Source organism: Drosophila santomea, chromosome 2L (genome assembly GCF_016746245.2).
Source record: "Drosophila santomea strain STO CAGO 1482 chromosome 2L, Prin_Dsan_1.1, whole genome shotgun sequence".
NCBI classification, from domain to species: domain Eukaryota; kingdom Metazoa; phylum Arthropoda; class Insecta; order Diptera; family Drosophilidae; genus Drosophila; species Drosophila santomea.
Window position 1 is genome coordinate 14,712,610 of NC_053016.2, and position 26,725 is coordinate 14,739,334.

General features: G+C 42.1%; 1 protein-coding gene across 1 annotated transcript; it reads right to left on the reverse strand.

Moving 5' to 3' along the window:
- Positions 1–552: 552 nt before the first annotated feature.
- LOC120452956 (histidine-rich glycoprotein) lies at positions 553–11,333 on the reverse strand. The gene is made up of 3 exons (XM_039637448.1): positions 11,217–11,333; positions 1,246–1,523; positions 553–1,197 (listed from the first exon to the last, which is right to left on the reverse strand). Exons 2-3 carry the CDS (start codon positions 1,255–1,257, stop codon positions 559–561), a joined length of 651 nt encoding a protein of 216 aa, XP_039493382.1. The 5' UTR covers positions 1,258–1,523; positions 11,217–11,333; the 3' UTR covers positions 553–558.
- Between the last annotated feature and the right edge of the window lie 15,392 nt (positions 11,334–26,725).

Genomic DNA, 26,725 nt, shown 5'->3' on the forward strand with positions numbered 1-26,725 from the left:
AAGCTGTACAAATATGATTTATAATCATCGAATTTGTGATATATCTGGCCTGTCGTGTCGCACATTACTGATTCTGACCCGAATTACGGTCCATACGATTCTCGGTTTGGTGTTGAGTCGCGAATGCTTATTAAGTTCATAAATCACCATGTTCATGTGCCAAAATTTCTCTAATGACTGGAAATATTTCCATATTTGAATATTCCAAATAAAGTACTCTTTTCCGTTTCTTTTTTAAGTTAATTGTTCTGTGATATGAGCATAAGCTTTATAAAATTAGAAATAGCTGCAATAGCTAATCCAAATTGCGCATAATTTTAATTATGCGGTAATTTCTCAATAATAAATATAGCCTATATGGATGTGGCAAATGTTAAGGGACTTTGATCTCTATAGAGTTCTGAACCCTATTTAGGGAAATATAATTTGCCATTTTAATTCAAACTAGCCTTTTATATTTCAAAACGTTTGCCTGATTTATTTTGGTATAACAACAATGGGTATTTGGTAAGAGTTCAATAAACGATTGATAAAGAATTTGATGGTGTGGTGGTCAACTCAGTGATAGCCGTGTCCGTGCTCGAAGCCATGATCCTGGCCGTGGCTGTGTCCGTGTCCATGTCCGTGTTCCTGCTTCAGCGAGTAGCTGTGGGAGCTGCTTCCGTGTCCATGTCCATGGGCATGACCATGTCCGTGACCGTGCTCCTCGTGTCCGTGGATGTAGTCGTGTCCGGAGTGCGAGGAGTGCTCCTCGAACTCAACGTGTCCGCCCTCGTAGCCGCTGTGTCCGTGGCCATGGTGCTCCGCCTGGTGAGCAGCGTGGTGATCGTGGAGCTTCTCGCGATGGACATGGGCCTCGAATCCCTTGTGCTTGTCCGCCGTGTAGTGGACAGTCCGCTTGTGGCCGTCGGCGTCGATCAACTCATAGTGCCCGGTAACCGTGTGGCCATGTCGTGACTCGCTCTGCGCCTTTACATCCCCAGTCTTGTGATCCTTGACGCCGTAGTGGAAGTCATATTCAGCATGGGAGTCGTGGTGGTCATCGTGTCCGTGATGCTCCTCGTGATGATCGTCGTGCGATGTTAGGTGCACGGAGGCATGACTGGTGGCGCCACCGTGATGGCCATGGTGTTCGTGGCCGTGGAAAGGAGCTGCCCGGATAGCCGCAATGGCCAAGAGGGCAAAGGCGATAAAGAACTAGGGGAAATTATTTCCTTTGGTGGTTATCCTCTAAGTTGAACTCACCTTTTGAGCCATGGTACCGCAGCTAGTTTATGAGTTAATCTTGGCTAGACTACTGTTGTCTGATCACCAGACCAATGTGAACTGTACCAAAACACCTTTAACCCGGCCTTTTTATAGCTGGACTAAATCGACCCCATAGGTTAAACTTTCGAAAAAGAATGGGTAAATCGGCATTTAGTTACGCCCCAATTTGCAGTTCAAGTTCAGTTCAGGTGGTCGTACTTTCGCCCCAGAGACGTGCAATTATATTCGACTGGCCGTTCGACCCTTTTATTTAGCTGTTGTTTCGAAAATCGAAGGAAGGAGAAGAATGGCAGTGTAGTAATTCATTGTAAAATTTACTGTCGCAACAATTGCCAATTTAAAGTGGCATTGTTTATGCATCGCATCGCTGTCGTTGTCGGCCATTATAATCCCCCGACTCGGAGTTGGAGTCGGATTTGGATTGGGATTGGGATTGGGATATGTGGGCATAGCCAAGAAACAAACGAGCCAAAAGATTTATATGCCTGACAAACGTCTTCGAGTCGTTGACGTCAATCAGGCCTGACAAAAAGTCATCAGAATTGCAGTTTGCAGTTCTCCCCCTTGGCAGCGGCTTCTCCATTTTGGCCAGATCGGAGAGGCTTGTCTGCTCTCCTCAATCCCAGTTCCAATCCCAATCCCAATCCCAATGCCAATGCCAATCCCAGTCCCGTTTCCCGATTCCCGATCCCGATCGGGATACCTACTTTCGGTGGACTGTTGTCCCGCCAGTCCGCCTGTCAGCAGTCAATCGGCTACCGTCTGTCAATGTCGTGTCGCCTTCATCAAAGGCCACATTCGAGTTGACAATGGGGATATTGGTTCTGTTTCGTAATCCGCAAAGGATACGGATTTTCGAAAGTGCTCAAGTCTGGCAAGAAGAGCTGCATAGTTGAATGCAATTTGCATTTGATGCGTGAATTAGCTGGGAATATAATAATTGGATGAGAATGTTCAGGGAGAGTTAAGAGTTTAATGGACCATCTGATACAACCAATTTGAAATACTATTTTATCTACATTTGATTGTTATACTATTGCTAAGGGGAATTAAAATTCAGATTTATTCCACAGTTCTTCAGCATAATTTTTGAAATGCCTCTACAGATGCTTCTTAAACTGTTTATAGATCATTTTGTGCAGCAGACTTGGTTTAATTGATGCCGATTATGGTATCTGGCAATATGCATCCAAAGGGTCTGAGGTCTGTGCCCAGTGAAAGCCCCCTTCTTTCATCATCGAAATTGGCCTTATGGCAGTAGTGGTCTGAACGTGGCACAGACCCGCAATGTTGCTGCTGCAAGTTGAGAGTCGCAAGTTGCAAGTTGCCAGTTCCCAGTTGCCAGTTGCCCGTTGCCGTGGCTGTCGACTCATCGTTGTCAGTCAAAGGGGCAAAGGAAAGGCTGCGTTGGTTGGTTGGTTGGTTGGCTGGTTTCGTTGTCAGTGTCATTGCTGGCTGCGTTTTGTGGGCACATTTCGGCTGCTTGATTACTCATGTCAATCAGGCTTCCAAACAGCGACGACATGCTGTCAATCTTTGTGTCATGGCCGCTAAAGTTGTTGGTCGGTTGGCCGGTTGCTGGAGTCGTACAACAAGTACGCTTGATTGCCGGGCCCAAAAGGCTGGGTAAAAGGGTAAATACAGGACAGCAGCAACAACAAAAAATAGGAGGCGATGGGGAAAACCGATGATGCCACAAAGGTGCCCGGTGGCAGTGACAGGACTGTAGTTGTAGCCCATTCGATTGATGTGCATTGTATGTAAATTGGGCGGTCGTTTTCGCATTTGATGCCCTGTCAAGGGATAATCAACAGCAGCAACAGCAGCAGCAGCAGATCAACAACCGCAGACAACGAAGGGACAACTTTAACATTCACTTCCACTCGCTGCAAGTAGCAAGTTGCAACTCATTATGCGCTCGCATACGAAATTGTTTTCCACTGTAACGAGCTTAAGAAATACGATCAAAATGCCTCGATAATTTTTCGCACAGCTCCACAGCGGCCATAAATATCCTTCACTCGCATCCTGGCATCCTGCCGAAAATTGAAAACGACAATGTTGAGGGCTTGTTGACAGATACTCATTTGACAGGACCCCATCAACTGTCACTGTCAAGCGAAACACAAACTAAAGCGAAACCGAAGCTGAGTTCGCATATCCAGTTGAATCGCGATGAGCGAAGTAAAGAGGCATATTGCTTGCTAAAGTTATGGCCCGTAATTTAATTGGGGTTTTTACTCATCTGGTTACTCTTAATTCCAGGTTAATTCTATTCTATTTACTGCCAGCTAAATAAATCATAGAAAGGTCTTCTAAATCTAATGAAAATTTAATTAACAAAATTGTTTACTATAGTTTCTGGTTTTTTTAGTATAACTTAGTTTACTGATGGCGACCGATTTAACAGCTGTCAAGTGATTTATTCTCAGTTTGGTTTGGCAATTCGTCATGCGTGCTTACAAAATCCAACTCGTGCAAGAATTGAAACCAAACGATCATCAAGCAAGGCGTAGATTCGTCGAATGGGCCCAAAACGAGATTGCTGTTGTTCCCGATTTTTCATAAGCCTCCAAGATCTTGTGATTTAACACCGCTAGACTACTTTTTGTGGGGCTATGTAAAGTCATTGGTCTATGCGGATAAGCCACAAACGCTAAACCATTTGGAAGACAACATTCGCCGTGTTATTGCCGATATACGGCCAAATATTGGAAAAAGTCATTGCAAATTGGACGTCCAGATTGGACTACATCCGAGCCAGCCGTGGCGGTCATATGCCAGAAATCATATTTAAAATGTAATGCCACAAGATTATCTTTCATGTCAATAAAATTCATGTCAATCGAATAATCCATCGTTGTTTTATTGCAATTTAAAGTTCTATACCTCTAAAAAAAACACCCTATATTACATGAGCTGAAGAATGGAGACCTTATTCTCTACAGTCCTATATAATGTTGTTAAATTTGACCAGTTGTGTTCTTTATCGCTACAAGTTGTTAAGTTAACAGTGCTGAAATGGTATTGCCGCCATCGAAGAACCTGTTTAAATTTATTCACAATACTCATTAACAAATCTCTCACTCTATATACCATTTCTAAACTTAGCCATCCAGCACTACCTATGTACTTACATCCGAGGCTGACAATAAAATATCGCCAGGCGAAAAAGACGCAAGAAAATGCGTTGAGACAATTCACTGCAATTGCAATTGAACAAGAAACTGGTTGGCAGGCCATAAAGTTAGCTGTAATCGGTAATTGCGATAAATAAAGTAAGTGGCCGGGTACGAGGTGTTGGAACATCCAGCGGAGGATGAAGAGGCTGATGAGGATGAGCACATGCCCCCCAACATCCCGACATCCCAACATGCCAGGCATCCCCCCCATCTCCGATGCCTTCGGAGTCCCGAGGAGTGTTGACAATTCTCGTCAATTACGTTGTAATGCGTTTGCTCCATCGCAGCTGCCTTGACGTTCCAGTTGGGCCACTTGATGCATTGCTTGACACATTATGATGCTTGATTTGTTGTCATGGCAATTTTGCCACCATCCAGCGTCCATCCACTGACCATCCACTGACCATCCACTGACCATCCTGACCAGACCTCAAATGGCATCTACCCAATCTTCACCTCTCTCCATGTCAATAACTCCGCAGGCAGCGACGCTGTGTAATGTGAATTTTTCACTATGGACAAATGAGTTTGTCGCGGCCTTTTTGCGTTATAATTACAAACGCTTTTTGCTGCTGTCTCTGCTGTCTGTGAACAAAAATAGTTAGCAACGCAACAACATTGCTCAGCTTACCAGTTATTAATGGTTAAGTCTGGACACGTTGGTATTTATCAGGTTGCCTACATATCCTCTCCTTCTTGCAATTTGTGATCGCTTGTTGTCCCCTAATTATTTGCTGAGCCAGTCAGGCATTTATGAGGAATTTCCTACATATTTAGAATGCAAATGAAAACTTATATGAATGTGCTGGGATATTTCATAAACCACTGTGCCCCTTGGTGATGCAAATGCAATGCTTAGAACCCATTTAATTACTTAACTACGAGTCAGTATTATTCGCACTTAGAAATTAGTTTATGTGGACAATTCAGGAAGTTGCCTAGTTCAGTCGAATTTTGAGTGTGGGCAGGCAGGAAAGAGCTTTTCATAGACAGCCTGAGCTGCGAATCAAAGAAAAAGTGACTGTAATTGATTGTGAGGCCTTTTTTGAACCGAGCCGACGAATACGCTTAATAATACGTAATCACAGCATTCGAAATTGCCTCCCATGGTCTCGAATGGAACAGTAGCCACTGGATATGAGCAAATTATGCATGCTTCCATTCAAGATGGATTGAAAGACTTTTTCACAAAACGACTTACCAGTCATTATAAGCACTTGTCATTAATGACATTTTGGTCGCCGATACTTAAGACATTATCTCCACTCAGGTCCCACGAGTGAAGTAGAAGTAATAGTTGTAGAAGTAGTCCCGGTGGAGTGGAGGGAAAAAAGGCAAATTGTGTGGCATTTCCTGCCACTTGAGACTCCGTTTCTCATCTGATCTTTGGCGGCAACCAATAATTATATGCGCCATAAACGCTTTGTCATCTCGCTCTCGATGGGGTCTAGAAAATGCAGATTAATGCCCGCTTCTGGCCTGGCCTGGTCTTTTGTCATGAGCATAATTTTCTCATCGATCTTGTGATTAATCATAAATTGTATGCTTCGGCTCGAACTGGCCGCTCTTTTGTCCAAAAGCCGACACATATGCTTCATTAAAGCAACTTCTTTTTCTTCCTTTTGTACGAGGTGGCGGCAGCGACTCATATAGATTAATTTGAGGCCTGTGGGGCCTGTGAGAGATCACGTTCGATTACATCGGCTGCCAGCTACCAGTGTTCCACATTTGATCGATCTATCAATGATATGTGGCCCATTATGATCGAAATAAATGGTATGCACGATGGGCTCGAGTCTCAAGCTGAATTACACATGCTTAGAAACATACAATGGAGGGTAGTTACAGTTTGAACCGTTTTTGCAAAGAATTATAATTGGCTTGCAACAAAAATGAATTTTAGATGTGGAATTATAATCTTATATGTCAGATCAGCTAACTTGAGAAGCTTTCCGATTCCGTTTACTTTCGGGGTGATTTCCGTACTATACCTTATTTGCATACCTTTGTTTGAATTAATGGAATTTCTGTCACGAATCTCCCTGATCAATGAGCGATTTCAAGTGCTCCCCTTGGGAGAAAGGAAGTGCACCCAATTAGTTTGCAGTTTTGGCGACGCCCAAGGGATTGAACCAGGTACCTATACCTGTATACCTATTGTAGAGCACTGCTGGCTTCTGGCTTTATAGATGCCCGGACTAATCAGTGGCTACCAGATCTGCACAACAATAGGTGCATAGTGATGCATATCGTGTTACCTTCACCTAGGTCTGCATCGAATTTCACAGTTGTGTGAACCTAAACCGACAGAACTAAACCATACCGCATACGATAGCAATTGCTGGGGATTAGCCGAATTGAGGTACGACGGCTCGTCACTTGTATTGTTTGGTGTGTGTGTGTGAAACTACCGGGTTTTGTACGATCTGTATCTTAATTCGTTTGTTTTCATCAAATTACAAAATTGCGTGCGATAACAATCTGGTAGTTGAGACTGCGAACGAGGGCCTAATCCCCTGACGTGCAGTTTCCTTCTTTCTGAGAGCTGTCCATCATGGAATTAGATATTTATCATAAATGTGCAGAGGCCGTAAGAGGTGAGGAGTTTCGGGGCGAAACTCACACTCAAAGTTCGGAAATTCACCCCTGGGTAGGACCGGGCCAGCCCCTAAGTGCCATTGTATTTGACTGTCTGTCAGATTTGAGATTTGCTAAGCTGCCCCCCCCCCCCCACTTTACCACTGTTTACCCATCAGCCATTGTGCTACATATTTTGTCAGTTGTCTACCAAGTGAGTATCTCCGGTGCTCATCTCTAGGCCCTCTATGCTGCTCTACTCTGCATCGGCTTATTTAATGCATAAACAATTGCTTCCATCAGGATTTCACAAAAAGTCGACAAAAGCAAACAATTCCTGAATCCTGAGCCCTGAGCTCTGAGCTCTGAGCCAACAACAGCTGCTGGAGGACGGAGTGGGAAACGGTGTATCTGAGTTCTGAGTCGCTTCAGCTTTTTTCCAAACTGGATTTATGTTTTGCATAGCGATTAGCACAAAGGTGAGAATAGATTCTGGCATCACAGGGCGTTTTGAGCTGAGTAGTGCAGTGAACAGGAACCACCGCAAATATTTGTACTTCTCAAATTGAATCTTACTTGTGCCTTTTTTTAATTACTTAAAAACAAAACCTAGACCAGTTTGAAAAGGACTCAACTGAACATGGCTTACATGCACCCGTAGTTGTGAAATGTGAGCAAAACTTTTGAACGGATTACTCAGATTTCTGCTTTGCTCGTTGTTACTAACAAAAATGTAGAAAATACTTTAATAATCTGGAACCTTCTGTTTGAAATGAAAAACGATTTTTTTTAATTACTGTATGAGAGAATGAGCATGTTAAGATATAAGTAACTCTATAATTCGGTGCGTAATCATATATTACCTTTTTAGTAATTTCTACTAGTGACTGAAACTAAATCCTGGATGTTTGGTCATGTTCGCTGGTGTGAGATTTCCTGCTTTTGTCGAACTGAGGCCTGGCCAGAGGTTCCACCAGTTCCTATCAGTATTGAATTTCGCTAAAATCATCGATGGCTTTTTAGGGGGATATACGAGGTAAATTAGGGTTGACCCACTCCAGCCCGTGCCATGGCTCTCAATTAGACCGGGGCACCTAATTAGCTCTTGGTTTTAGGGCTTGAGGTATCAATTTTCCCTACTTCGCATCGAATAACACATACTCGTACACATGTGGCAATGTCTGTTCTATGTATTTGGAAAAAAGGGACCAATTTCCAGAGAGTTCCAGAGTCCTGTGCCACCTTTTTGCCCACCTAAATGGGGGCGCTAATCTCTGCAACAGAGATTAACAGCCGAGCAGACACAGAAACCAATTTTGTGTGCCGGCCAACTGGCCAGGCAGGAAGGCAGAATGGCTCTTGGTCGAGTGACAGCAGCCAGAAGGCCTAAATTTACGGCTTTCTGGGTAATTTGACACTTCGGACAGAATAAACGAGTGGAATGAGAGTCGGAAGGGAAGGGAGGACATGGGACATATTACGAGGGTTAGGTCCTGTAGGGATATGGGTTCGAAGTGGTCGAGGTCGGACCTGTGGTCACCGAGTGTCAATTGATCACAGACGTCTGCAGATGTCATTTCATTTTCTGGTCACGCCGTCCAACAGCAATGATCTTGGGGAGTGAGATAATTTGGTGCACGGTCAAATCGATTTAACCTTTAGCTGATTAATACAAATCGATTTGTTATCCCACTTTAAAATGTGTATATACATGGCACTACTTCTTTACTTATGTAAAAACGGAATGAATGTATCTTATCACTTACTTTTTTCTCTAAAAATGTTAAAAATATCTTTCTTTTACTCCACCTTTAATGGAGTGGTTTTAAGGGCATTAGTTTCTTCTTTAAGTGGGCAAAAAATGCATTGTATTCTACATTGAATGTATTTCTGTAAAATGGAGCTACTGTGTCTACAATTGTGATGTGAATAACTAATATTTATGGGTAATCAAATCAATGGTGTCCAGAACAAGTCCGCCTTCTTGCTTACTGTTTTGTGGCTCCATCAATACAGGATTAATCATTTTTCCTGGCCCGCTTCATTCAATTTACAAACTATGCACATATTTGCACTACCGGAGCCAGTGCAGGCCCAAATAAAATGGGGAAATTCATTTACATTCAGAAATGACTTATGCATGCCCATGTACACGACAAATAACAACAGCGGCAGCCAGAAATCGTGTGTGGCATTTCGACCAGGCCCAAAGCAAAAGACAGACACCCAAAGACAACAAACGAAACAATCGAACTGAAAAGCAGACAGAAGGGACAGACAAAATCCATCTGTCATACGGTAGTCATATTCAATCATGTATTCAATGCAATGCGATGGGCGAGCGAGTTTATATTTAAATAAAAGCCCCATGTTTACACACCCAAACCCGGGGGTGCTCGAAAAAACCAATAGAAGACATTGCTTATGGACCGAAAAGAAAATGAAAATGAATGAACAACGAGAAAAAAAAAGGTTGTTAAATATTTGCATTTTCTCCCGGCACTGTGTGTGTGTGTGTGTGTTTGCGTCAATGTTGCCTCTTCAATCAATAAAATGTCAGAAATGCATTGCGCAGACAGAAGGAACCAGTATCGGATTCTGAATCAGAATCTGTATCTGAATCTGTATCTGAATCCGTACTGGAGTCGGAAGCAGAACAGGGACGAGACATTGAGTGACTGACGGACTGACTGCGTGGCTTGGCTCGGTTTGGGTTGGTTGATTTCTAGGCATGACTGATATATGGCTTGTATTGACATGGACACAGTTCTTGACTTTCATTTTAGTTGGCTGGAAACCACCATCAGTCAGGCGGCCAGTCGGCCAGTCATCCAGTCATTCAGTCTTTCAGTCAGCCAGTCAGCAGCAAGCTTGTGTCAATATGTCAGTCAGTCAATCGGTGTTTGCATAAGTCTTCGCTCCGCAGATCGCCAGGTCTTTGATCGCCTGGAAGACTGATTAACATAACTTTCCGACAAAGGCACCCATACAGCCAACTGGCGCCGTCTGAATTTTGATTTGATTTGGAAATATAATTTGTTTGGCTTTTTTATTTTTCGCAAATATGAATACAAAATAATAAATAAAGGGCTTACCTCAGACCGACCAGAAGCAGCGAAATTCAAATCACATTCCATTCGCCATCTGATAAAGACGAAATTTATTGCCCTCGGCGATTACAACCAATTTACGATTTAAGTTATTTGCCCATATCACTTCTCAATTGTACCGATATCGCATACCTTATTTGGAATATGCATTCTGCAAACGAACTCAAAAAGTTCCGCATTTAATGACCCATAACATTTTGGCTTGTGTTGTGCATACCTAATTTCGAGATTTATTAATTTTCGTTCATCCATAATGGGTGTGTGACACGGCACATGCAAAGATTCAATAATATTGTCTAAAAAATAGGAAAGTCACATGTGCAATTGGCTTTTTACGGCCGTCATAAAATGTTTTAATACTGTGCTAATTGATGGAGCTGTGGACACGACAATTTCCGGTGGCAGTAAAAACTTATTGTTTAAACACGATTTATGGCAAAAACGAGGCAAAAGTATTACGTATTGAATAGAACATGCTAACGAGCATTAGAAAGAGGATGTCGATTTATGTAAAGATATTATTTAAATGGTCAAAGAAACGTGAGTTAATCCATGCCATTTTCTTTTCTTCTTTGTTAGAAAAAAACAATATTTCCTCGCACTGATGGCACTTACATTTTTGTGCAATCAATATTTTCTTCCACTCTAAGCACACTTTACGCTGAGACAATAGTCAGTTCAAAATCGTTGCCAAAAAGTGAAGAAAAGTAGAATATTCACATAAAGGTCAGGCATTGAAAACAAAACTGTTGACAGTTCTGACAAAGGAAATGATTGGCAGTTTCTGGATTTAAGCCAAACCGAAAAACGGTTGGCCATTGTGGAAGATACTTGTTTAGCCGTTCTAAGTCCAGGATTTGTTTTCGCTTTGGCTTGGCATTATATTGATCCTACTTACGGATACAGATACGCATGTGTGCTCTGATGAGCAGCCGGGGGATAAAGACTGTTTGCATATGGAGATTTCGCCGGGGGGTAGTTAAATAGCACAGCGGACGAACTTTTCATCCTGTCAACCGTCTCACATAAATCCAACCTTTATAAGCATTTAATTGGCCGTCTGCTGGGCTCTACTCACATCTTTGGGACAACCAGTTTAGCCATTGCTCGAGTACCATTTGTGTGATTACCGAAGTACCTAGAGCTGCATTATTTATGTTTCTGTTTCTGTTTCTCTTTTTTATTTATTTTGAATTTCCATTTTTTGTTGTGTTTTCATTACTGGGTGACCAGGCCTGGGTGATCAAGCCCAAGTTGTCGTCCTAAAAAAACAATGGGAAAAATTGGAACTGCAATCATCCCCTGAACCGGAACCAGAGTAAAGTACTCTCTGTTTGTACACAACACATGCTGCAGTTGTTATTGCTGCATTTAAGCACTTTGTGAGAATGTTTACTCATTGTTTATTTTGTCCAAAGCCTGAGTGGGCTGGATGACTATTTTGCGTTCCACAATCCTTCAATCTATTCCCACTATCGCCGTGGTAATCTATTCATTTATTTTTGGACTGCCAGATCCTTGTGGTTTCGGATAAGGCTGTCACATATGTGAGCATTTTGTGCTTGGGGGTTCATATTTTCAATACAAACAGTGAAAGATATTTTGTTTATTTGATTCGGGTTTGTTTTCTTGTCATCATATCCGTGTGGTCCAAAAGTCCACTTAAAGCGGAAACTATAAATTCCTAACAAGTTCTTCTGAGTTCAGACCACTTTTATATCTTTTTCCATTCATATTAAGTTATTACTAGATTTTCCAAGAAGCAGTAAACTGCGATCTTGACCGACCTGGGGATTCATTCACAAAACCACAGAAAACATAACTCTTTTTGAAATCCGCTTCTTGGAACTTGAGAACGTGTAGCACAATTTTACGTATTTATTTTGGAGATATTTTGTAGACTCACTGCACGTACTTGCTCGGAAAAGTTGCCCTCTCAATGGTTTTAATATGGTCTTTCGGCGAAACTGCTTTATTTAGGGAAGACAGCAATTTCTGGTAGTTCTTGTATTTTCAACTATCTGGACGTTAGATCGTAGTCACGTTCACTTTTGGTTGAGATGAAAATGTTTGTATCAAAGATTTCACTTATTTGTACTATCCATGGCTATGGATATGAGATATCATGGATATGGGATAAACTAAATTTTAAAATGAAAAAGAATTTATAGATATTAGCCATTTGTTATTTAGAGCAACATAATTATTTTCAGTTCTTATAACTCTTTTGTTCAAGGTATTTATTTATTTATTTGAGAATTATGGATAAGAATAACAGACACGAAATATCCTTTGAAAAATAACAGCTGTATCAAAATGATCTTGTCTACGCATTTGTAAAAGTCTAAGATGGCGACAGATCGAGATAAGTACTTTCAATTTCACCTTTGTCCTGAGTTTTATTCAATTACTTGTGGGTTTCCTTTTTTACGACCAAAATAAATTAAGGAGAGAAGGAGGAGCGTATCGCATGCACTCTGGAACCTGAAATCCCGAAAAAGACATTTGGTGTTACACTTGAAATTTATGACATCCTCTGTTTTCCAGTTCCAGTTGCCCCGCCACTCATTGTCTTAACGATTAGTCTTTGTCCTGCTGCCCGCTGAGCTCTACTTTCACCCCGAACCCAGAAAAAGTAGACACTACAAGGCACTCACGTCTCTGGAACTCGAAGATGTCTATCGCGTTGCGAGTTGGCAAGGACAGAAATATCAATTTCTCCCTCTGGTTTCCCCTTAGCTATCTTTGCCTGCCATTGAAAGTGTTAATTGAACCATAAGCGTAACCATAAATGGATTTTATTTCCTAGCAGAAAGACAAAACAAGAGATTCCCGAAAACCGAAATTTATGTCCCTCATCCTCACAAACGTTTTATGGCTTTGCCCATCTTTGTGTTCATTGTTCTGCTCACAGAACAGGGGATTTTCTTTATTCCTGGGTGTTTGCGTTTGCGGGGCATGTGTCCTTGCCACCAAGAAAAAAGGATCTGGTTTGCTTATGCAATTTGTTGCAGTCCTTCGCTTCCTTTTGTGCACCGCATTGTGTTTACGCAGTTTGCAGATCTTGGGAGATCTGTTAAACAGTAGCTCTAGTTGGGTGGGTTGCTTGTTGAATGGACTTATAAGGAATTACATAACCTTGTGCCGTGATATAATAATGGGAGTGCTACTGTAAGTCGCTCCTAAACCCATGAACTCGAGAAGGTTTTAGGATCAGTCCATGCAATCACTTATCAGTGTGCGCGATCTTGTGGGTTGCAGTAATACAACCTATTCCCTGGAAGGATTTGATTTTTGATCCTAAGTTCAGACTTATGTTACTCTGTTGTCGAATGTTTCCTTACAATGTAATTTGTTCACTGCCAACTAGAATGCTTAAAGAATTTCTTTACTCCCACCACAACTGGATTTCAAACGTAATTTATTCGCAGAAAGAAGGCCTCAACTTCACCCGGGCGTTTAAGTCTGGCATAATCACAACATCATAACTTAACGCTGTCTTACCTGATGGCTAGTTGCCCTTGAGAATCGATTCGCTCCTTTTCGCTGGAGTTGCCCTCATTCCCATTTCCATTCCCATTCCCATTTGGTTGGCCATCCCCTTGGCCAAATCACGACACAAATGCCGTATAATCACTTGTCGAACGCTGCTCAATAATTATAAGAGGGCGATGTAGGTAGGACCCGGGCATTTCGCATGCAGCGCGTTGCTATTAGGGCCCTGATTTCGTTGAAACCTATCAAAATACATAACAATCAGTGGGCTGGGACGGGCTGATGGCCCAACCCCGCCGCCGGGGCGGCATATACAGCGATGATGATGATTTCAGGCCGACAGCTACGTAATTATATCGAGCAAACATAAAAGGATCGGAGCGGCTTTGGTCCCAGACCATCATCATCCAGTCACCATCAAATCAGAGTCCCAGGTTCCTGGTCCCAGGTCCAGGTCCCAACTCCAGGTTCCAACTCCTGGTCCCTGTTCGCGATGGAGGCGTTGCCAAGACGCATAACAATGAAAACGTTTAAGCCGACTAACGAGCGAACGGTGAGCTGTAATCTTCTTCTCCGCCGATGAATCTTTTACTCTGCTGTTCAGCTAAAAAATGCCCGGCGACTGGGGGAGGCGCCTTGAATGAAGTTTAACAAATTAATATTAAATTACGTGCCAAATTGGCAGACATCGAAAGGAAACTAAACGCGACGCAAGGCAACGAAACGACTTGAACTTGAACCACATCAAAGGCAACGATGCCACTGGATTTCGGAGCAAACGATTTCCAGCGGCTTAGAATTAATGCCCTGTCTGGAAAGCTAGAGTTCGGATCCAGTCCATATGCCATGGTGACCATGGTAACCAACGGAAGTAGGAATTAAGCATTCGAGCGTTCTTCGGCGAGTTCCCCCAAATAAACCATAAAATTTGCCCCATTGGCGCCGCATAGTCATCAGTGATTTAGCACACGTTTCTGTAGACGGGCCTCTTCCACTCGCTGCAGATTTTTATTCACTTTTTCGTAGTTTAATGGCGTCCTTTTTAGGTTTTTATGGTCGTTTTGTCGGTCGTTGGGTCATTTAACGGACTTCGCTGCGTGCACTTTAAAATTGATTAAAGTGAAAGGCAAGGGTATCCGCTTTTTGCCCGTTTTAATAACAGGACTCTGCAGGCGCTTTTCGCAATTAGCTGTCATTCATCAAAATGGGACAGCTTAATTGTGCGGTTGCTATGCGCAGCTGAATGAAGGTACATAAGTCGCAAAGAAGCTATCATAGCCATCTTTCTTAATGCACTGGGGAAAAGCGGGAGAATCTATATAAGATAATTTACTTACTTAAAGTGTAATTATTATTTTATTTCTGTGGTAAATAAGTCAGATCAAAGTTTATTCATTTATACATAATAGAAACCATTTCCTATTTGCGTTCTTACTTTTACTTGGTTTCGTTTGAACTTATTTTAATATTTTAACAATTAACTAGTTAAATTTGTTCCGTTTCCTAGTTTCTCTGCACTTTCTAAAATTCCTAACATCTTAACTCGATTAAGTAAGTTTAGATGCCACACCGACGCAATAACTATTCCTGCTGCCTCAACGATTTATTGGTAATTTCCCGTCAGAACCGCCAGGCAATATATCTCCTGCATATGGTCACGTAGGGCCAACCCATTGGAGCCAATGATGGGTGGGAGTAGTTGTGCTGTTAATAAAATCTAATATGCTTAACCACAAAATGGTTGTATTGGGTCTTGTAATTATGCACCTTAATTTGCCCCCTTCCCAGCGCCCGAGCTTTGCCACACTAATTGTATATGCAGCCGGTGTGGAAGCCATCGTCAGTATCAAAAGAGGATTTTAAGGGAGGAGTATCGAATCCCCCCGTCTCCACGTTTGTATATCTTTCCCTTATACCTGCCAGCTACTTATGGAAATCGCTGTGCACTGAGCAGACTATGGAAATTTTCATTTTATTGGCGCCCAGAGCGTCTTGACTGCTCGTAACCCTCTAACTCCAACTTCTTCTCGTCTCATCCCAGCCCCCACCTCATCAAGCAAGCCACACGCACTCTGGCATACCAAAATCCTATAAGTAATTGTCAACGTACTTTGGCGCCTCCTCGAATCCTCCTCCTGGCAGCCCCAACCATTTGTATTTATATTAATTAAGCGTCGTTGAGTTGTCTTCCTGTTGCTGCGAGCTGGGAGCTTGGGATAGGGAATGAAGAATGTAGAATGGGGAATGGGGAATGGGGGTTGGGGATTCCTCCCTATCGACAATGTTGTTATCTGTTCAGCTGTCGTCGTTGTTGTAGTTGCTGCGGCTTGTTTTACAAGCTGGATGGGCTTAGGGTTATGGTTATGGACTCGAAACTCCGGCACTGCGGCACTACGGCAGTCGGATGGCAACCCAGCCCAACCCCACCGTTCAGGGGCAGACATTTTAATTGCTTGAAATTGATGATAATTAAGCCGATCTGCATATTTGTACTTTCGGAATGTGCTTTGCTATTGTTAGCCAAATGAGTTTTTGGGGGAGTTCTCCTGACTTTCCCCTCGCCCATTAGGCTTTTCGATTATGAATTTTGTTCCAATCAGTTTACTTTCGGTTTGGACAATTTGATTAGCTTATGCATAACAATGTCGATGGGATTAAATCTGTGGCTAAACATTTAAAATGGTATCTTCCGCTCCCTTGATGTGAAATGTATAAATTGCTTATATATGGATAGTTCATATAAAACAGTTAGGCATATTTATATGGGTAAACTAGAGAACTCATACCAATTGATTAGTAATTTATCAAACATAATTTGACAGTATTTTGCTTATATATACAGCAGTGAATACAGATTGCTTATCTGTATTTCTGTAATGATATCTGCCTTAAGTAAATCTAATTTTGCTTTTAGAATATATTTCATGTTGAATAGGAGATTATGGGTGTGCGTTACATTGATATTACATTCCCTGCTATATTTTTTATTGCTGGGTCTTCCCAAGGTACTTAGTTATGGTCACAGCCGTTTTGCGTACCCTTAGTCGAGGATTAGTGCGTACTTGTAGGGTTTTACCGCTAATTACACTTCATCCGGATATTAAGTACACACAGACTGCACCTAAGCCACATTAGGGCAAGTGTGGGCGCGCCACTGATCGATAGATGGGAAGCCATAGGAGGACCTCGGGGGAAGTAATTGAAGATTTCCAAACTGTTGCGACTGAAGTGTATAATTTACTCAATACTTTCGCTAAGGTGTACAATTAATCAGCTTTCTCAAAGGCGATACTTAGACCGGGTAATGGTAACAACCTTCAATTAAAAGTCAATTAGCCTTGTCCGGTGTGGAAAGAGCTGGGGGCCCTGGGAAGGATATGGGTTTGGTCGGTCATGTGAAACAATTTGAGACAGCTGTCGAAAACCACACGTTGCTAATTGTTGGCTGTAGCCGAATATGTGTATGTAGGTATGTACTTGATTGGTACCTTCTATAGGTGGGCGGAACCCGCAGAAGATTAAATAAGAAAGAACAAACCTTTTTGCACCTTTGCAGTGACAAGCGATGATGACGTTCAACACGTATGTAGATAATATAGAAGAAGTCCTCTTATAAATACTCTTTAGAATATGCTAAAAGATTTAAAAAAAAATGTAGCTCGAGAAAGAAATCTTCATTATAATAAATCTGTAGTCAGTTGCTTTTTAGAGGCTATAACAATGTGGTTCACTACTGCATTACTAGCTTCATAAGTCTTGAATATTACATTAAAAACTGATTAATTATATAAGTAACAGTGGCTTATGTGTGGCAAATGCATCAAACTCAGTCTTAAAAATATCTTTCTGTGTGGTTTTTGAGTTTTTCTTGCAGGAGTCACAAACTGTATCCTATAGCGCATATGCCCTCACAACTTTGTGAGTTCGGGCAACCACAAATACAAGAGTGTGAACACATCACCCGGGCCGGGGGCATTGAGGTTAACCCGAAGCGGCAGTGACAAGGATGCCAGGCGACAGGAAGTGGTAACTACTAAATAAGCAGCTCCGACTTGTGGGTGTGGCCATTGGGAACCGGGCCAGGCCAAACCGAACGGAACCGAGTGGAACGGAACTTGACCAGGGTCAGCAGTTGGTAGTTGGTAGTGAAGCGCATGTGACAAAAGTAGGATGAGCTGTGGAAATGCCACAACACAATTTTTCCTTCCTTTTCCTTTCTTGTTTTTTTTTTGTATTCATTTGCTTGGCATACAGGACTACTGGTCGTTGGTGTCGTTGTCAGCTTACCGAGCTGGTTTTCTGCCGGGTTTCTCCGGCGGGTTTCTCAGTGTCTCAGTTTCTCAGTCGTGGCTGGCTGGGCTTAATTCTGTTTTCGGGTTAAGTAAGTGAATAAGTATGCGCTAAAATTCAGTCAACCGCATTAAGTATTTAAGCACTCAGCACACGCTCAGCACCGAGACTTACACACTCGTCGGGGTATCGCATTGCCATTGCCCCGCTTGGGCATTTCCCATCGCTATTCCATAGGCTACACACTGAAAGAAAAGAGTTTAAAAGTAAAATATATAAAATTATTATTATTCAAGTGAAGCAAATTCTTGTCTTTCTGAAACCATTTAAAATGATAATTAATAAGCGTTTATTGTTCATAGCCAACTATTCCGATGTAGTGCAAGGTACTGCTAAGATATGAAAGTGCTCAAAATAAATTAGATTCAAAAGTACGAGTACTTACCACTTTAGTTGGCCAGTGCACGTACCTAGCATCTGCCTTGGCAGAACCGCTTGGTTAGCATTTTTCCACAACAACGCATACACTTTGAGGTAGCTTTTCCGCTAATGAACGCATTAGGCGAAAAGGCGACGACACAAACGATGGATGAGGGAACCTTGTTGCCGGCTTAGTTCCTGCAATGGTGGGATATTTTATTAAGTACTTAACATGCCGCTTTCTTTGCGCAGACACATTTAGGCTCCCCTGCCATTTGCCTACAATTACCGACTTGCTACAGTTATGTGGATGTGGACGGTACGCTGAATTACACAACGTTTGAGGTTAAGCGGATTTTGTAATTATCCGACTCGTAGCTACAGCGAAATAGCAAAATAGATGGGGGACTTAAGCATAGGCTCTGGGTAAATGAAAGGGCCATGGACTCACACCCGGCTCGAATGCCTGACTTTCGAGCTGCTTAACTCTTCATGTCGATCGCATCAAGCCATTTGCAGCTGCAGTTGGGGAAGGCATCGGTGTGCAGCCAGTGCAGTTGGTTGGATAAGTGCACTACATCTGCATTGTGTTCTTATAGAACCATAAATATAATTAAATGGGAGTTGAGCCAGGCTTGGGGGGATTAAAATGACTCGAAAGGAAATTATAAAGAATTGTATTGCTACGATTTTTCGCTTAAGGAAACACATTTAAGATAAACTTTTTCGCGTTCAAGTCTCAAGCTAGAGTCAGTATCTTTTCAGTCTCGTATTCCTTTATAAATCTCATATATCGTATTCTGTATATTATCCTATACTTGTTTAAGCGGAATATATTCTCAAAGCATATATTACTAAACATTAAAAAATAATCAATTAAAACAAATTTTTTCTCTTTAACTGCGGTAAAGATGACTAATATTATACTTATGTGCGTGAACTTAATAATTCAATAAGCTTTCAACCTATTTAATTATGTTTTGTGCGCCGTTTCACTGTGAGCATCCTTTCATCTCTCGTTACCCTATGTTATTTGTATTGTTACGCGAAACTGCTTGTTTAACAGATACCGCCTAATGATCGAACACGAAGCAGTGCGCATCGTCACTACGTGTTCTACGGTCCGCGGTGATAATATGCGATACATTGTTGCTCCGAAAACTCCTCTCTCTATATGTTGCCCATAATTTCATTCTGCGGCTGCATTTACCGCATTTCGCTTGGCCAACACCACTCGAACACCACGAACCAAGTTAAGTCATTACTGTGTGTGATGGGTGGCGTCATGCACAGGCACTCCGAGTCTCGTACACGCTTATGATTTCCAGAAATTACAACTACTAATTGTCATAAAAAACCATTAAGCACATTACCATTTATTAAATCAGGCAGGGAAGCGTGCCTCCTTCGGCCCCGAATGCATTTCGTTTTAATTATGCCACGTAGCGGCGCAGAGTGTCGATTGGCGGGGGATGCGGCGAGTGTTCTGAATTTCCACGAAAATTTCATGTAATTATATGTATGAATGTATGAACGAAGTAATGTATGGGCCATATACCCACGCCAGCATACCCATGCGGCATAATTTTTAATAAGTATAGGTGGTGTGCAACATCGGCGCCAGCCACCCGACTGCCTTCGATAATGACTCGATCCCTGGGGCTCACCCCCGCCCTCCTCCCCCATTTCAATTTTCCACTTGCAGCTAATTCAACAAACAGCAAATGTGCCAAGCAGATGCACGTGATAGCTATGCTATAGAGTTATGGAGCTGAGCTAAGCAACATTGTCTTCATAGCTGACACTCCCTTTCAATTCAGTACGTGTCTGCTCTTATCTCCTTCCACCGGATTTCTTTTGTATGAATTTCATATTTTTATGGCTTCGTGGAAAGGCGAAAACCCATAAAATTTATAAACGCACACAAATTTGTACGTAATTACAATAAAAACCCATAAAATATATCATAAAAATCCAGAAATTCCCATCGCCGCCAAACGCAAACTCACTTACAGGAAGCCGCGAGGGAGTTTCTCAACAAAATTTCTAAGCAAATTTATTATTATGACACAATTTTTATGCTCTTTACGATTATTTTTTGTCGTGTGTCGTCAAATGGATGTGGGTGTGTGAGTGTGATGGCGGGACATTTGATAATTTATGGGTTGAGTTTTATTACGTTTGATTTGTTTATGTGGCAATTCCGAAGAGTGCTGGCCAACGAAAAATTATAATAATAAATAAGTTTGGCCACATCCCCCAGCCCAGAACCAAGAATCAAGAACCCATCCCATTCAATTTGAAAGGTGTGCTCGTGTAGCGCCAGATTTCCTGTCCACGATTTCGTTTTATATTTCTGTTTATTATAGGCATAATTGCACGCTGCTCATACTAATGAAAGGTTGTGGGTGTTCCTCTGCTGCCAGTTACTAAGCAATGGGGGTTTTCAACGAGGTCTAGATCTATCAGTACGTGGAATTTCAGTTTGGGGTAGCTCCAATCCATAAACAATAAGTAACAAACTTGAATACGCTATTGATAAATTTAAATAAGTTAAAACTAATATAATGTGAAGCACTTGCTAATATTATTTTAAATTTCATATTAATTTCTGTAATTTATTACAAATAAATAAATAAATATATGTTTTGTAATCATTACTATGCATAATATTTTAAATTGTAGGGAGATATCTATTACTGCCTTGGTGAGATAGATAGAACTATCTTAAATTGTTTCAATCCTGTTGCACTCTTAGATAAACCCCAATGTTTTTGGCATGCGACCATCTGCAGTCGAGGGTCCTTTTCAAAACACGATTCGATGCATCAAGTCGAGCATTTGATATGTTGAGATCCAAATAAATTGTTGACATTTCGACGGACGCTGGGCGAGTGGCCAACCCGAATGTCCTGTTGGCCTCCCGTCTCCCGCCTCCTGTTTTGAAATAAAATACATCTGTCGCTGTCGTTGCTGTTGTTGTTTCTGCTGTGGCTGCTGACAAACTGGAAACCATATGAGAACAATAATGGATTGGGTGTCCAGAGCAAATCCTAGAGATGCCGGCTACGTGCATCTTCCAGCTTTACGCTCAACTGCAAGCAAATGTGTGGGCAATAAATTATAAATTCGTTTGACTTCTGCTGCCAGCCGCCTGCTGCCTGCAGACTTCTGCCTGCTGAGAATGGGGCAGAACCGAATATAAGGAGTGTGTGCCGTGTCCTGTGGCCCTTTTCTATGGCCGTTATCCTTGACCGCCGCCCTCGCATTGAAAGCGTGTCCCTGGCACCTACCCGGCTATCTGTGTGTGTTTGCCCGACCATAATTCACCGTGACAAGCCAAAAACCATTAGTGAAGGCAATAAAAATGACAATAGAAGTCAATTTCCATATTGTGTGTTCCAGTTTTCGTTACGGATTTTCCATTGTGCATGTCCCTCTGCTGATGCAGTTTTTCTCCAGCAATTTTCAGCCGCAGTCGACGTTTCCAGCGCTTAATGAGCATGTTCCATAAAATTGAACAATATTCAAAATGAACGCCCATAAATAAGTCACATAAATCACGCCGAAAGTGGTCCAAGATATTAGGGCAATCAACGAATAAAAATTACGTCCACCCATCGTCACAGCGCCATCAACGAAACAAACCGCCTGTTCTGGGTTGTCCAAATACATTGAACATTTCCGCCGAGGGGTGTGGACACTTAAATTATTGGATTATACAAGAACTAACGTATAAAGCAACTAACTAGTTAAATCCCATATATATTTATATTTGGAATTTATAATAAAAACCATTTAGAAAGCAAGGGATTTTTACTGCTAATATTTCTTGTACAATAGTACATCTTTTAATACTTTCCGTCTTTATAGTTTTGTTGCATTTTCTGAATATTTGTCTAAAAATGACTAAAATGTATTTTAAAAATAGATTAGCTTATTTGCCATATTGTTTGTTCAGCACTGTTGCGTTGACACAATGCTAAGCATTTTTGTTCTGCTGGACTGATTTATACATTATCTTAACAACTAAACGAAAATTCCGTTGAAAATTAAAACTGTCATATTTTGAAATGTTCTGTGTCATGTTTATTTGCTGACATCCGATGTGCCACCAGTGCCGAGTTAAGTTTCAGCTGTAAATTGTGTTTTCAAAAGAGTTCTCCACTCGCTCCGCAGCCAAAAATAGCGCCAGGTCATGGAACATTTAGAAAATGAGGAGGCGGTACCAGAAACAAAGCGAGAAATAACTTTTTATGGGACTTAGGCCGTCTCGGGATATTTCCTTTATCGCATGCCTCTCCGTTCGATGGTTTTCGGGTTAAGGGGATGGCAAGCGGAGGCTGTGAGGAGATTTAATATTGTTTATGAGGCATCACCCAGTCAAAGCGGGAAGAATTAAAATGTGCAACGACGTGAAGGAGGTTGAACTGGCATGGAAATGAAAATGCCGCCGCCAACATAAATTATCGCATTTAGTGTGAAAAATGTTTAAATAAATTAGTCAGCATGAGAGGCGTTTTGGGATTTGGCGGGGTATCAAGGGATTAGGCCAATGGAAATTATAACATAAATAAAGCCTACATTTTTCAGTTATTAATTTTTACAGGCGCGTATTTCAGTCAAAGAAAATTAGTCAAGGTGGATATGAAATTATGTATAAATCTAGGGGTTTTACCCAAATGAAAACTGTAAGAATTGTATGGTTTGATATTTTTTAAGTTTTAATAAATATGGCGTACATATAGAAACTATTGACCGGGAAACCATAATTTTGCTGCCTTTATCGCTCTGTTAGAGCCTTTATTAAATCGGAATCAGGGTCGCCGAAGTTCGTAAACAGGTTAATAAAACTGTCATGAGTGCCAGCTCAAACGCTGCGGGACATCATTGTCAGGTCAGGAGCAGGACCAGGACCAGGACCTCGCAAAGGACCTGTGTGACATGCATGGACAATGAGCCAGCTGAAAGGAATGGAATTGCAGCAGGACTCGCAGTCATAAATTGCCTGCTGTTTTCGGCTTCGGGATTGTGCTGGTCCAAACTTCTTCTACGAGTGTATGTCGCCCAATAATAGGTGCCAATAAAAATTTATTGCAGTTTGACCACCATGAAATCATCGTTAGGCAGTGACAGTTCCTGCCGCGTTCGGGTCACCGCCTCCTGCAACTTGAGAAAAGAGATCAGATCGGCTCAGGGGATGCTCAGCGGGAAAAGGTCAATGGAATCACCGCAGGACATGGTTTGAGACACGGAGAAGGTGAAGGTTGCTCCTGCCGCCCACATAACTTGACTTCGCTGCCCTTCTGTCGTTTTCCCCAGCGATGGCTCACACAAAGCGCACACCAGCTCACTCGGCTCGTTTGTCACATTTAACAGATTTGTTATCCTGTCGAGTTAATGTCGGGCACACAAGTCCCGACTGCCCGACTGTCGCACACATGTCCTTCCACTCCCGGCACCCCTCACTCCGAGCCTTGAGTCCTGGCTGAGTCCTGGATTCACGAGAATCGCTTGACAGGGACCTTGGGCTGGCAATAAAAACAAAAGATTGATGGCATTGGGCACACGTTCGATTTGTTTTCCTGTTGCTCGACAGCTCGCCCACCCCTCTCCGCTGGGGCATGTCCTTGTGCCTTTTAGTGCTTTGTAATGTCTTAACATTTGACACATCACTTGGATTTCATTCCATACACCGGCATACAACAGCAGCCCACCCCGATATCCATCCACTAAGGATATTGCTCGTTAGTTAAGGTTTCTAATAAATTTGTGCAACACATTTCATTCCTTTCGGGGCTTGTTGTTCGCCATCCTCTGTCGTCGCTTGTAACATTTTTATTTGATAACATATTGCATTTGCCCTTTTCACGAAATCTGTTTCCTCTTGCCCGTTCCGTTTGGTTTTCGATTTCGGATTTCAAGTCCTCGTTGTGCTCTGTGCCCTGTTTTCCCAGCCATTTTGCTCGGGTTTCCTCTCTAAAATATTGGCTGGAAACTCGAGCCATCGTCTGGCGTCTCAACTGGACGCCCAGTGGCCAAGTGATTTATGGCGTCTGTGTTGGTCATTCAACTGCATTTGATTTAGGTTGTAAATTGTTGTATATTGCGGCCGTCGCGTTTCGCTTCCTGTTTATGTTTGCTCCCTAAATTAAGCGCCTTCTTCCACTTTCGCTGCTCAAACATTTTTCGCTAATGAATTTATGGCAGAATTTATGGGCGCGGTGAAAACTTTGAGGGTAAGATGCAATTCGTATGGGCGCAGCTAAAAAAGTCACAGGAAAGTCAATTAGGATTTTTTAGTTTTACCAGCGAAAAATATACATTTGTTATACAAATTAGCAAATTGCTTGTTTTACAATTGTAAATATCTTTAAACTCCTATTTACTGTACTTAAAATGGAAGGTTCAGTTTCTCTTGTGTCCGTTCCTTGAATTATGTTAAAAATCTAAGCCACTTTGAAGGCTCTTGTCATGCCGGATATCTCTCCAGCAAGAACAATAAATCTCGCACATTTCAAAGTCACCCAGTGATCATTAGGAAAGTTACACGTTCTTTATTTTCCCGCAGCTTAACTAATTTTTTGTACGGCTTTTTGCGGTCATCAGTGGCTTAGCTTAGCCAGATGGAAGGTGTGAGTCATCTATGACAGGCGAATATTATCCTTTGGCGGGACGAGAACGAAAGTGATAAACGATGGCGTGGCATAGCAATAGGAATAGGAAAAGGAAGGGGAATGGGAAGAGGAATGCCAAAGAGCCTGACACTTGGACGTGAGCACACAAATAACACTTAACACAATAACAAACAAACTTTTCGACTAATGACAGTCCAAGTAGCAAACAATTTATCGAATGCCAGAAAGGAGCAGCCAGCAGGACGCACACATACTCGCACACCCATTCGCACTGAGAGTTCCTTTTGCCAAGTCATTAATCTTGTTTCGCTCTGGTCGATATGGCATGGATGGGGCTCAGGGGAAGTCAGCGGGAGTCCCAATACCCGATTCCCAGCCATGTCGTCGTTATCCTTTCAAGCGTGAACACATGCGATTACGTCTTGGTGTGTGTCCTCGTTGTTGCCAGTTTCCGCATTTTCCTGCGCCAGGCGGCTGCCATGATTAAGTGCCATTTTGAAAAGTACTAAAATCCTGTTGGTCATGGCCCTGGACCTCAACGCGAACCCGCCCCTCTGCCCCTCCGCCTCCCCCGCCAAACTGGCAATGTGGCAATGTCAAAGTGTCAATGATATATGTTATACGCTCCGATAAGACGCCCTCTCTGCGGAGGTAAAAGGACCTGGGCGGCAGGACCTCTGGGTGGGTTGTAAAAATCCCGTGTTTCTGGCTTTGCCCGACTGCGGAAATCTGTGCACGTTCGCACAATAACATAATAGTTCCCGGATATCATCCTTCCCTCGCTTCTCTCATTTGGCACTCGTTATTTTTCCTCAGTTTTTCTCAGTGTGCTGCTTCCTTGTGCTGTGTATGTGTTCCAAATGGGTTGCCAATGACTTGATGCATTGCAAAATCAGTTAATAAAATGCAGTATTGATACAGCTTGATAGCACTTTAATAACTTTTCTTTACTTACTTACTAGTTGGTTTATATATACTTATAAAGATGCGTTAAATTATTTTAAGTCTCTTTATATAACTGCTGCAACACGTTTGATTTATTTCAGTAATTATTAATATAAATGGGGCGACTAAAGTGCTTATTTTAGTGTTCAAAACGCAGTAACAAATGAATTAAGATACATTCATTAAATTACTTATTACTCACTCATCGAGTTCGGAGTCAAATCAAAAGGATTTTGATATGACAATCATAAAAATGATGGTTGATTAAGGATCAATAACGGAGTCAATCTAGCCATGTCCGTCTGTCCGTCCGTAGGAACGTCGAGATCTCTGGAACTATAAAAGCTAGAAAGCTGAGATTCAAGTTTGTTAACTCATGTTGCCACGCCCACTCTAACGCCCAAAAACCGCCCAAAGATGTGGACCACGCACCCGGAACACGCAAAAAACTGTCTCCTTTGCACTTCCACCAGCTAAGTAACGGGTATCAGATAGTCGGAGAATTCGACTATACAGTTCGCTCTTGTTTGTACTTCAGCCTTTAAATGGTCTGAAGTAGGAAAATATTTTACCATCGTAAATGGGATTTTTCTGGCGATTTCTCGGCCTATGGCTGATTGAAAACGTGTAGTTTCCCCAGTTCCGGCAATAGCCTCCAATTTGCCGGCGGTGCTGAGTTTTCGCCAGCTGTAAATTGATTCGGCAAAGGCGAAATCTCTCAAGTGGGTGCGAAACTGATCGTAAACAGCCTCTTTGCCCACTCGTTCCCACATTTCCAAGTACTTTCGATGTGATCGAG